The sequence below is a fragment of the Dermochelys coriacea genome, chromosome 9, assembly GCF_009764565.3.
Source record: "Dermochelys coriacea isolate rDerCor1 chromosome 9, rDerCor1.pri.v4, whole genome shotgun sequence".
NCBI classification, from domain to species: Eukaryota; Metazoa; Chordata; order Testudines; family Dermochelyidae; genus Dermochelys; species Dermochelys coriacea.
In genome coordinates, this window is record NC_050076.1 from 59245856 (window position 1) to 59258551 (window position 12696).

The 12696-nt window shown below is 44.7% G+C and overlaps 1 protein-coding gene across 1 annotated transcript in view; it reads right to left on the reverse strand.

Annotated features, from left to right (window-relative positions):
• F8 (coagulation factor VIII) overlaps positions 1-12354 on the reverse strand; it is a 74203-nt gene extending 61849 nt beyond the window's left edge. The window contains exon 1 of the mRNA XM_038416083.2: positions 11760-12354. Coding sequence (XP_038272011.1) covers positions 11760-11920 — 161 coding nt within the window. The 5' untranslated portion in view covers positions 11921-12354. The remainder of the gene's footprint in view (positions 1-11759) is intronic.
• Between the last annotated feature and the right edge of the window lie 342 nt (positions 12355-12696).

Sequence of the window (12696 nt, forward strand, 5' to 3'; positions counted from 1 at the left end):
GCAGGCACATCAGATATACTCTACCAACTCAGAGCATCTAGCTCATCTAATCTAGCACCCTTTTATCTGTAGGAGCCAGTCTCTCCTGCTTTACAGAAAAGTAAAGTTCATAATGCACCTGCTCAGCTGTGGAATGCTTTTCATAAGTACCCTATTCATCCAAAGAGAAAGAACCTCACAGTGACTGACGAGTATTAAATTAATGGATTTCCTTCATGCATTAGACTATAGCGTTGTGGGGACAGAGCCCTTGTCCTTCCCTGTTTGTACAGTGCCATGAGTTTGACTGGGAATTTACCACTGGGTTATAATTAGGGTTGGAAGGATTAGCTTTTCATCTAAATGTCAGTAAATGTCAAACCAACGCTGAAATATTTCCATTGATAATAATCAAAATGTACATATAAGCAAAGTAAAAAAAAATGCTGCTTGAGAATTTATTAGAGTTTCATTTAAGGCTATTTACTTTATATATTTTGACATGTGATGTTGACAATTTGTGTTCTAACATTTATAAATCTTTAACATTTTTTATTCTCAACATCTACCATCATTAAATAATTATTGTCAGACTCTCACCTCATAATTTCCTGTGAAAATGTAAATAGTTAAAAATAGAAAAAATGCATAAAAATAAACATTGATATTATTTGTCAAAATTATTTTTTGAAAGATCAATTTCTTTCAAGCCTAGTTATATGCAGCCCTTGCAAACCCCACATGCTAAGCCATGGAACTGCAGCCCCTGTGGCCAGTAGATGCACAGAAACAGGTTGATTTGCAATCAGGGGCTGTCAAGCACAGAATTTTTTGTTGCCGGTTCCACACGGTGAACTTTGCCAAAACACATGTATGTGGTTGTCTGCCCTCTACTGGTTGCAAAGTGTCAGACCTTCTCATGGGGAGGTGAGCTTTGGTGAGCTTCCCAATGAGCTTGCTCAGGAGAGGGGAGATTAGATGCTGAGTATTCAGATATCGAAGTCTGCTAATGATGCACGTCATTTCTGACCTGCAGCACCCTGTTATTGCAGTCTTTGGCACCCCAGATAGCCATGCCCTGTGTCCAGTGCCTTGGCAGTACAGTATTCCAGCTCTCATCCTCTCTGGCAGGGAGATTAGGATAGATTTTTGAATTCTGCTTAGGGATTAGAATGAGCTCCTGAAATTCATTTAATTTATACCCGAACTAGGATTTGCACCCTGGTCACTTAGCAATGAGATGCGATCTCATTGTGAGATGGAAGGCATCTTTAATGATTTAGCACACTGACTACGCCACCTAGACCTACTATTGATTTTTTTTAAGCTGCTTAATAAACTCATTATACAGAAGAAATCCAGTAAGTTTCTCAGGATAACAAAGCTTTGAATTTCTCCAGGGATTGTAGAGGATGCCTTATCAGTCTCAGACCACAGACCATTTCCAGTAATGAATGCTCTCACTGATTGCTGCAGCGTGTTTTCTTTGGAACACAAGCCAGTTGCTATTTTTCCCCTTGAAGAAATGGAAGAGATTTCTCTCCCTTATGACTAATACTTCATTTGTAATAACATTAGCTGGCTTAATTTTTCCTAAAGGGGAAATGAAGGGGGACTGAGTGACACAGAAAACTGGGAAGGGCCGGGATTATAGACACATTCAATGAACTATACATCTGAAAAATTTCCCTGAGCTCTACTGATGAGTGACTGTCTCCTGAATCCACAGAACAAGATAGCAGCCATGCAAGCATCTCCATGCCACCCAGCCAATATGCGTGTAACCAGGCCTGGACAGATTGGAGAAAATTAGATGAATTTAGTCTCCACAGTTTATTCAGTCAACGGCCTCTTTACTGAACTGGCCAGTTAGTTCCAGTTGTAGCTGTGATTTCTGTTGCTTCTTGCCCACTGGCAATTGAGACCACCAAACTCATTTCACATTAGCCACAGTACTGTCATTAGATTGTACCATTTTGCACTCACTGGGTGATGTGTCCCAGATTTGAGCTGGCACCCCGGAGATGAAAGGCTTTGGTCATTCCACTGAAATGAGTCAGACTATTTGAATCTTTATGCCAGGAAAATCTGGTTTTGATGGCAATTGAAAAAGCATTCAGCGCTGTAGGGCCTGATTCTGATCTCATGTATACTACACTGAAACATGTATACTACTGTAAGACAGCAGCCATTCCACTAGGCCAAAGGAATGGCATCAGCAGGAAACTAGCATAGATTCTGGTCCTTAAATACTGTGACCAAGGGGAGTCAGTTATGCACAGTGATGCTGCTGCTGCACAAATGCTCCTTTTGCATTCCCCACAAACATCATTAACAGGGCAGAATCCAGAAATTCAAAGGAGAGTCCGGTTGGCTCTGGATCAGAGGTGAAGTAAGAGTTTGGATGTCCAAGCATTTTTGCCAGGACTTCTTATCTGATCACAGTGGAATTCTTACCCTAAGAGCAGACTAAGTGAAGGCAGATAGTGCCTGGAACATTTCATCAGCATTGTTAGGCTTCCTTTTCTATTAATTTCTTCAGAGTTCTGAGGCAGCCAAGGTAAACACTCTGCACTGTTGTCATACTAAAGACCTAAATTACCACCCAGTCCTCCTTTGCCAAAAGGCTTGGAGGCTGAGAAGAGATTCTCAAGGCTTTGATAGGACACACAGAGACCCTGTTCCCCACTCCACTCAACCCCAGGAAAGGGGATGCCTGTCACCCACCAGGAGTCACCAAATAGATTTAGTCTCTTAGAATGCAGGAAAGAAATTAGAAACAAGGGAAATAGGTAACAGATAAGAAGTTCTGTGTGTTTCCATTAGATGAATTTAATTTAGATAGCAACAGGCTAGTGTATCTTAGCAGTTTCAGTCATCAAAGTCCTTTAGGCACATAACTGGGAGAAGACAGAGCACAGCCATCTTCAGGGACCCACTCAAACCGCCAAATGGGCCATGGAAGCTACCAGTGTAATTGGTGAACACTTCCACTCATCCTGCCTCCAGAAGGGGTAACGTCATCGGTTGCCAATCAGCACTCTCAGAAGCATAAACGAACTAGGGAAATACAACCTAGATGGAGCTACTATAAGTGGGTGCATAACTGGTTGGAAAACCATTCCCAGAGAATATTTATCAGTGATTCACAGTCATGCTGGAAGGACATAATGAGTGGGGTCCCGCAGGGATTGGTTCTGGGTCTGATTCTGTTCTATATCTTCATCAATAATTTAGATAATGGCATAGAGTCCTGCATTTAGGACTGAAGGATCCCATGCACTACTACATGCATTGCTACAGACTAGGGACCAAGTGGCTAGGCAGCAGTTCTGCAGAAAAGGACCTAGGGGTTACAGTGGATGAGAAGCTGGATATGAGTCAACAGTGTGCCCTTGTTGCCAAGAAAGCTAAAGGCATGTGGGGCTGTATAAGTAGGAGCATTGCCAGCAGATTGAGAGAAGTGATTATTCCCCTCTATTCGGCACTGATGAGGCTTCATCTGGAGTACTGTGTCCAGTTTTGAGCTCCACACTACAAGAAGGATGTGGAAAAACTGGAAAGAGTCCAGTGGAGGGCAACAAAAATGATTAGGGGGCTAGAGCACATGATTTACGAGGCGAGGCTGAGGGAACTGGGATTATTTAGTCTGCGGAAGAGAAGAATGAGGGGGGATTTGATAGCTACTTTCAACTACCTGAAAGGGGGTTCCAAAGAGGATGGATCTAGACTGTTCTCAGTGGTACCAGATGACAGAACAAGAAGTAATGGTCTCAAGTTGCAATGTGGGAGGTTTAGGTTGGATATTAGGGAAAACTTTTTCACTAGGAGGGTGGTGAAGCACTGGAATGGGTTACCTAGGGAGGTGGTGGAATCTCCTTCCTCAGAGGTTTTTAAGATCAAGCTTGACAAAGCCCTGACTGGGATGATTTAGTTGGGGATTAGTCCTGCTTTGAGCAGGGGGTTGGACTAGATAACCTCCTGAGGTCCCTTCCAACCCTGATATTCTATAATTCTATGATAGAGAGTACACTTATAAAATTAGCAGACAATACCAAGCTGGTAGGGGTTGCAAGTGCTTTGGAGGATAGGATTAAAATTCAAAATGATCTGGACAAACTGGAAAATGGTCTGAAGTAAATAAAATGAAATTAAATAAGGACAAATGCAAAGTACTCCACTTAGGAAGGAACAATCAATTGCACACATAGAATCATAGAATATCAGAGTTGGAATTGGATCAGAGTTCCAATTTTTCCACATCCTTTTTGTAGTGTGGGGCCCAAAACTGGACACAGTACTCCAGATGAGGCCTCATGAATGTCAAATAGAGGGGAATGATCACGTCCCTTGATCTGCTGGCAATGCCCCTACTTATACATCCCAAAATGCCATTGGCCTTCTTGGAAACAAGGGCACACTGTTGACTCATATCCAGCTTCTCGTTCACTGTAACCTCTATGTCCTTTTCTGCAGAACTGCTGCCTAGCCATTCGATCCCTAGTCTGTAGCGGTGCATGGGATTCTTCCGTCCTAAGTGCAGGACTCTGTACTTGTCCTTGTTGAACCTCATCAGATTTCTTTTGGCCCAATCCTCTAATTTGTCTAGAGCCCTCTGTATCCTATCCCTACCCTCCAGCGTATCTACCTCTCCTCCCACTTTAGTGTCATCTGCAAACTTGCTGAGGGTGCAATCCACACCATCCTCCAGATCATTAATGAAGATATTGAACAAAACCAGCCCCAGGACCGACCCTTGGGGCACTCCACTTTATACCGGCTGCTAACTAGACATGGAGCCATTGATCAGTACCTGTTGAGCCCGACAATCTAGCCAATTTCTATCCACTTTATAGTCCATTCATCCAGCCCGTACTTCTTTAACTTGCTGACAAGAATACTGTGGGAGACTGTGTCAAAAGCTTTGCTAAAGTCAAGGAACAACACGTCCACTGCTTTCCCCTCATCCACAAAGCCAGTTATCTCGTCATAGAAGGCAATTAGATTAAGTCAGGCATGACTTTCCCTTGGTGAATCCATGATGACTGTTCCTGATCACTTTCCTCTCCTTTAAGTGCTTCAGAATTGATTCCTTGAGGACCTGCTCCATGAATTTTCCAGGGACTGAGGTGAGGCTGACTGGCCTGTAGTTCCCAGGATCCTCCTTCTTCCCTTTTTTAAAGATGGGCACTACATTAGCCTTTTTCCAGTCGTCCGGGACGTTCTCTGATTGCCATGAGTTTTCAAAGATAATGGACAATGGCTCTGCAATCACATCCGCCAACTCCTTTAGCACTCTCGGATGCAGCGCATCCGGCCCCATGGACTTGGGCTCGTCCAGCTTTTCTAAATAGTCCCGAACCACTTCTTTCTCCACAGAGGGCTGGTCACCTCCTCCCCATGCTGTGCTGCCCAGTGCAGTAGTCTGGGAGCTGACCTTGTTCGTGAAGACAGAGGCAAAAAAAGCATTGAGTACATTAGCTTTTTTCACATTCTCTGTCACTAGGTTGCCTCCCTCATTCAGTAAGGAGCCCACACTTTCCTTGACTTTCTTCTTGTTGCTAACATACCTGAAGAAACCGTTCTTGTTACTCTTAACATCTCTTGCTAGCTGCAACTCCAAGTGTGATTTGGCCTTCTTGATTTCACTCCTGCATGCCCGAGCAATATTTTTATACTCTTCCCTGGTCATTTGTCCAATCTTTCACTTCTTGTAAGCTTCTTTTTTGTGTTTAAGATCAGCAAGGATTTCACTGTTAAGCCAAGCTGATCGCCTGCCATATTTACTATTCTTTCTACACATCGGGATGGTTTGTTCCTGTAACCTCAATAAGGATTCTTTAAAATACAACCAGCTATCCTGGATTTCTTTCCCCCTCATGTTATTCTCCCAGGGGATCCTGCCCACCAGTTCTTTGAGGGAGTCAAAGTCTGCTTTTCTGAGGTCCAGGGTCTGTATTCTGCTGCTCTCCTTTCTTCCCTGTGTCAGGATCCTGAACTCGACCGTCTCATGGTCACTGCCTTCCAGGTTCCCATCCACTTTTGCTTCCCCTACTAATTCTTCCCAGTTTGTGAGCAGCAGGTCAAGAAGAGCTCTGCCCCTACTTGGTTCTTCCAGCACTTGCACCAGGAAATTGTCCCCTACACTTTCCAAAAACTTCCTGGATTGTCTGTGCACTGCTGTATTGCTCTCCCAGCAGATATCAGGGTGATTGAAGTCTCCCCTGATAACCAGGGCCTGTGATCTAGTAAGTTCCATAAGTTGCCGGAAGAAAGCCTCATCCACCTCATCCCCCTAGTCCGGTGGTCTATAGCAGACTCCCACCATGATATCATCCTTGTTGCTCACACTTCTAAGACTTAGTCCAGAGACTCTCAGGTTTTTCTGCAGTTTCATACCAGAGCTCTGAGCAATCATACTGCTGTCTTACATACAATGCAACTCCCCCATCTTTTCTGCCCTGCCTGTCCTTCCTGAACAGTTTATATCCATCCATGACCGTACTCCAGTCATGTGAGTTATCCCACCAAGTCTCTGTTATTCCAATCACATCATAATTCCTTGACTATGCCAGGACTTCCAGTTCTCCCTGCTTGTTTCCCAGGCTTCTTGCATTTGTGAATAGGCACTTGAGATAACTCGCTGATCGTCCCTCTTTCTCAGTATGAGGCAGGAGCCCTCCCCTCTCGCGCGCTCCAGTTCGTGCTTCCTCCCAGTATCCCAGTTCCCCACTTACCTCAGGGCTTTGGTCTCCTTCCCCCGGTGAACCTAGTTTAAAGCCCTCCTCACTAGGTTAACTGGCCTGCTTGCGAAGATGCTCTGCCCTCTCTTTGTTAGGTGGAGCCCATCTCTGCCTAACACTCCTCCTTCTTGGAACACCATCCCATGGTCAAAGAATCCAAAGCCTTCTCTCCGACACCACCTGCATAGCCATTTGTTGACTTCCACGATTCGACGGTCTCTACCCAGGCCTTTTCCTTCCACGGGGAGGATGGACGAGAACACCACCTGCACCTCAAACTCCTTTATCATTCTTCCCAGAGCCACATCGTCTGCAGTGATCCGCTCAAGTTCATTCTTGGCAGTATCATTGGTGCCCACATGGAGAAGCAGGAAGGGGTAGCAATCCGAGGGCTTGATGAGTCTCGGCAGTCTCTCTGTCACATCCTGAATCCTAGCTCCTGGCAAGCAGCAGACTTCTCGGTTTTCCCGGTCAGGGCAGCAGATAGATGACTTAGTCCTCTGAGGGGAAATGGGAAATGACTGCCTAGAAAGGAGTACTGCAGAAAGGCATCTGGGGGTCAAAGTGGATCACAAGCTAAATATGAGTCAACAGTGTAATGCTGTTGCAAAAAAACCAAACATCATTCAGTGATTTATTAGCAGTATTGTAAGCAAGACATGAGAAGTAATTTTTCCATGCTACTTCATGCTGATTAGGCCTCAACTGGAGTATTGTGTCCAGTTCTGGGTGCCACATTTTAGGAAAGATGTGGACAAATTGGAGAAAGTCCAGAGAAGAGCAACAAAAAATGATTAAGGGTCTAGAAAACATGACCTATGAGGGAAATTTGAAAAAATTGGGTTTGTTTAGTCTGGAGAAGAGAAGTCTGAGAGGGGACATGATAATAGTTTTCAAGTACATAAAAGGTTGTCACTAGGAGGAGGGAGAAAAATTGTTGTAGTTAACTTCTGAGGATAGGACAAGAAGCAATGGGCTTAAATTGCAGCAAGGGCGGTTTAGGTTGGACATTAGGAAAAACAGAGTGGTTAAGCACTGGAATAAATTGCCTAGGGAGGTTGTGGAATCTCCATCATTGGGGATTTTTAAGAGCAGGATGGACAAACACCTGTCAGGGATGGTCTAGATAATACTTAGTCCTGCCTTGAGTGCAGGGGACTGGACCAGATGACTTCTCGAGGTCCCTTCCAGTTCTATGATTCTATGATAAGCTGTGATGTCATTCCCAGAAGGGCCTCTGCCATTTGCCTGGATAACCTTATAAAATGTCAGTGCCCCATGGGGACAGAGGCAAAGTATATGATACCCACACCTAAAACTAATCAAGAGCCTATGCACACATGGGACCTTTGCTTCTACCAGGCTTATTTGACTCACTTCTAACACCACCCATATTCTGAGCCTCACTATTTTGCTGCCAGGGAACCAAGGGGGCATGAAAGCAGGGTGGGTCATGGTGGAGCAGTCAGAGGGGAAGATGATTTTAGCAGTGTTTTTTTGGACAGGCTGGAAGAGGAGTGCAGAGGACAAAGAGAGGAAGTAACAGTAGTCCAGGAAAATGAGAAGCTAGGGTTTGGGCAGTGGGGAAAGAGAGGTATGGACAGACTATAGAGATGTTATAGAGGGAGAAGGAACAGGCTATGGTTACAGGATAGAAAACATTCTCAAGTGACATTCAAGTTGAGACAGTGGGAGAATAGACAAGGGAGGAAGGGGAGCTATAAAACAATTCAGGAGGCTGAACTCTCTTTTCCAAATACACAGTGATTCCAAAAACCTTCCTTGATTTTGCAGTCACTGTAGCGGACAGGATGAGTTTCCCCTTGTAATGTGGGGAATGAATTCCCATTTCATCATTGGAGCATCACTGAATAAACATGATAAGAGTTAGAGGGCCATATACTGTTCTCTTGCTCCAGCAAAAACCCAGAAGAATACAATGGAAGTCTGTGGTGTTATTCTGGATTTAACTGAGAACAGAATCTGGCCTATAGACTTAAAATCCCAGCAATGTGGCCTGGCTGCACTGAAGTCAATATATATTACATCCAACAAACTATGCTGAAAGACCATTAAGTTGCAAAGTCAAGCCCTCAAAAATGAGGAAAGGCCATACTTGAGGTTTCCTCTGCAACATTAATTTGTCTTCCTTGCAACATGATACAATCTATAAATTCATGATCATGTCCCATTTCCACAGAGCCTATGCCTCATTCAGTGAATGGGTAGATATTCAATATTTCTTTTTATTCTCCTCATTCAGTGTATGGCCCCATGCCTTACTATTAATTTCCTCCTGGGAGTTTCTAACGTGGTCTCACCATAGTATCAAATTGCTCCAAAAACATTAATGAATTTATCTTCCCAATACCCTGTCAGATTTGGTGCTATCATCCCCATTTTACAGTAGGGGAGCTGAGACACAGAGAAATTAAGGCCAATATTGTCAGAAGTGTCCACTAATTTTGAGTCCCTAACTTGAGACACCCAGACCCTGATTTTTCTGAGTACTTTGCATTTTGCAAGCACTTTATGTATTCGAAGCACAGTTCCCAGTGACCTCAGTTGCTGCTGTGAGTGCTCAGCACTTCTGCGAATCAGATCCCAGGGTCTCAAATCAGACATCCAGAAAATGAGGAACACACAATTAGTGACCACCTGTGAAAAATGAGGGTTAAGTGACTTGCCCAGCATCACATCAGAATTTGATGGCAGACGTAGGGATCCAGTTCTCCAGGGCAGCATTCAACTGCCTTCACCATGAGACCTTACTTTCTTTTCCTGCAATTTCCTGCCTCATTCATCACAAACCTTCCAACTTCTGCAACTAATGAAGCAGAGGTCCTACAGACAATAGCCTTCTTCTCTACACAGCCCTGAGTCATCCTCAGAGCTGGTCCATTCTGTGCACTGAATGAGGCAGGAGTCCCTAGAAAAAATACTGTGTGACCATGTAATCAAAGAGGTATCAGGCACAAAAGGGCTGAATTAAGGATTATAATAGGCAAGAAAAAGAACTAAAAAAGAGAAAGAAACTGTGGAAACAGCTTGAAAGCATATTGACCCCCAGTTTGGGTCAGCCTCAGTGTTTGGACCTTTAGCTCCTTGGCACAGACCTCTGCTACTTGAGCTAGTAGAGTAACCAACAGTAATAGCAGGCTGAGTATGTGGACCAGGCATCAGAGGGGGACGAGACCCACTCTGCCAGTGGGTTTTACAGACATTTGCTGACAGTGGAGGACTGGAGAGATTCAGGTCTCCTGGGTTCAGTTCCAGGTTCTGGAGGAAGTGTGCTCTAATGATGGGAGACTCTTCTGCCCCCTATCCTCCACACCCCCATCTGCTCCTATCTTCCTTGCCCCCACCCCTTCCTCTGCTCCTATTCAATCCAATCCCCCTCCCCTGTTCCTGTCTCCCACTACTTCTCCCCACTTTCTGGCTCCTGTAATCCCCCCTTCCTGTTTTCCCCCATTCTCCACCCCAATTCCTCAGCCCTCTGCATTCAGGCCACTCCCTCCTCCATGCTGCCTGGGCGCCAGCGGGGGGAACACTGAGGCAACAGGAGGCACAGCTTGGTACCAGGCCAACCTGGCATAGCAATTGCGGGGAGAGTCCTGCAACCCCCAGATGCAGCTTGCTCAGTCGCTCCGAGGGGGATGGCACATATGCAGTCCAGTCACATGTAGGAGTTGTGAGGGTTGGAATGTGCTCAGTGCAAATGGCATCTTCGGATAATTTAGCTGTCAAAGTCTAACAAATCTCTATAGAACATGTGAAAACTGCAATTTTTCAAAGACTCAGACTTGGCCAAATTTGGACAGATTTTCCCAGGAAAAGCAAAAGGCACATCCCTGAGTTCAGGGCAGCTCCCCCTGTCCTGCTGCAAAGTACCTGGGTGCTAGAACTTCTCAAAAAAATTCTTACAATCAATTCATTCACATGGGCAAAACAACATATTTTCCCCTAATCTCATTCTTGGAAATGGTCAAACCACTTCTGCTGAAACATTAAAAAATATTCCACTTGAGGCAGACACCAAGCATGGAAAACTTCAGTCCAAACAGTTACAGTTTGGCAAAATTATAAGCAACTGAAAACAGTTCTAATGGGAAATGTTGGCCAACCTTAACTAAAGGTGTCACGATGATATCATTTATAACCTTTGGGACATGGAAAGCACAGTCTACAGCTATTAACTCATCAAAAAGCAAATCAGAACCCTACTTAGGGAAGGGTGAGGGAAGGGGGTACTCATCTGGTACCAGCTGGAGAAGCAATTCTTATCTTATCATGCAAGGTCTCACTCAGTCAAAATAAATGAACTAGATTTGAGATGGAAAAATGCATAGGACAAGTCATAGTGAATAATAATTACCCTATATGACCGCAACCTAAAACTCCAACATCAAAGCAGTTCTCGCTGGCTACACGTGCAAATACAGAATTAACCCATATGTCTAATTACACTGTGTGTGTGCCTGGATGAATGTATGTGTATGTCTGAGTGTGTGCGAGAGTGAGTTTGTGGGCCTGATTCTCCCTGCCTTGAACCATGTGCAATGATTTACACCTGTGAAAGTGGAGTGCAAAGCAGGTGTGAGGATTCTAGTAAATCAAAATTCTCCACTCACCTGCACTGCTGGGAGCATTCTACATCCACTTTGCATAGACACCAGTGATAATGTAATGTGCAAGGCATTGGGAGAATCAGATTGTGTGTGCCCACATGTATACACGCATACACACAATATGATGCGCACACACAAAAATGCCCTCACACACATGCACACACTCAGATTAAATCACACACGCACAGATGCACTCATGCACATTCAAACAGATATACCCTCACAAAAAGATGCACACACACTCATGTACATACAGCTGCATTTACACACATATTTTATAGTTGCCATATTTCCCTGGGGGCCACCATCACCTCTGTGACGCAGGGTGCCACCTTCCTCAAAGCCAAGATGAGAGCTGCCTAAGGACATCACATCACAATCGGAACATTTACAGTACAAATGGCCTTACCTAGCTGGTGCCTGCAGCACAGAGAGCAGGCTGCTGTGCACATAGTCCCAGTATGTCTCCACAGCACCAATATAGTATCTTCTGGTGATTCCAAAGCTCTCCTGAAAGAAACAACCCAGCAGAAAGCAGCACAGGACTCCTCCCGGCATGGTGCCCCTCATGCTGGAGAGGCAGAAGAGTTTCTGATTAAAAAAATAAATTTCTGACAAGAAAAAGATTTATCTTCCATCCAGCAGCTTTAATCCACAGGAAAAAATGTGGGGAAGTCGGCACCCACTGGCTCAGTCAAACCTCTGGAAAGTTTTCTGAGGATATCAGGAGAGGGAGTCGTTGTGACTGGAGCAGTGCAGAGGGGAACATGCGTAAGTGACAGGATCTCCCTTCTGGGTAGTAGCAACAGGATGAGAGAAAAAAACAAAGGGAAAAGGGAGGCCAAACAAAGCTTAAACTTTTCCTGGTCTGCAGCACTCCAGGTGCAGGGTGTTTATTTGTATTCTGAGGCATCCACTGAGTCAAAATCTTGGAGTGAGTTGTGAAAGGGAGGGGTTTGTTGGCCAGGGGAATTTAGGTGTGGTCTCTGCCTACTCCCGCCTCCTCTCTCAGCTGCAAAGGAAAAAAGCAAGGCTTGGGTCAAGTTCAGTCTCCCACAGTCCATGGAGAGCAAGGTGCTTTACTTTCTCATAGCAATAAGCAGCCAGGATGCAGAGACTAGCCTGAGCTGCAAAATTACGATTCATCTAGATATGAAAACTGTTCAGATCCAGGGCTTGGGTCCAGCCCATTATAGATTCAGGGGCCAAGAAGGAAATTTGGACTCAAAGCCAAGTTCTGGTTCTGCAGCCTCTGAAAGTTCATGAAGTGCAGATTCAGGGGACAGTATATTCCCAACATTGCTCTTATGGTATTGATACATATGGCTTATTGCAGATAGGCAGGG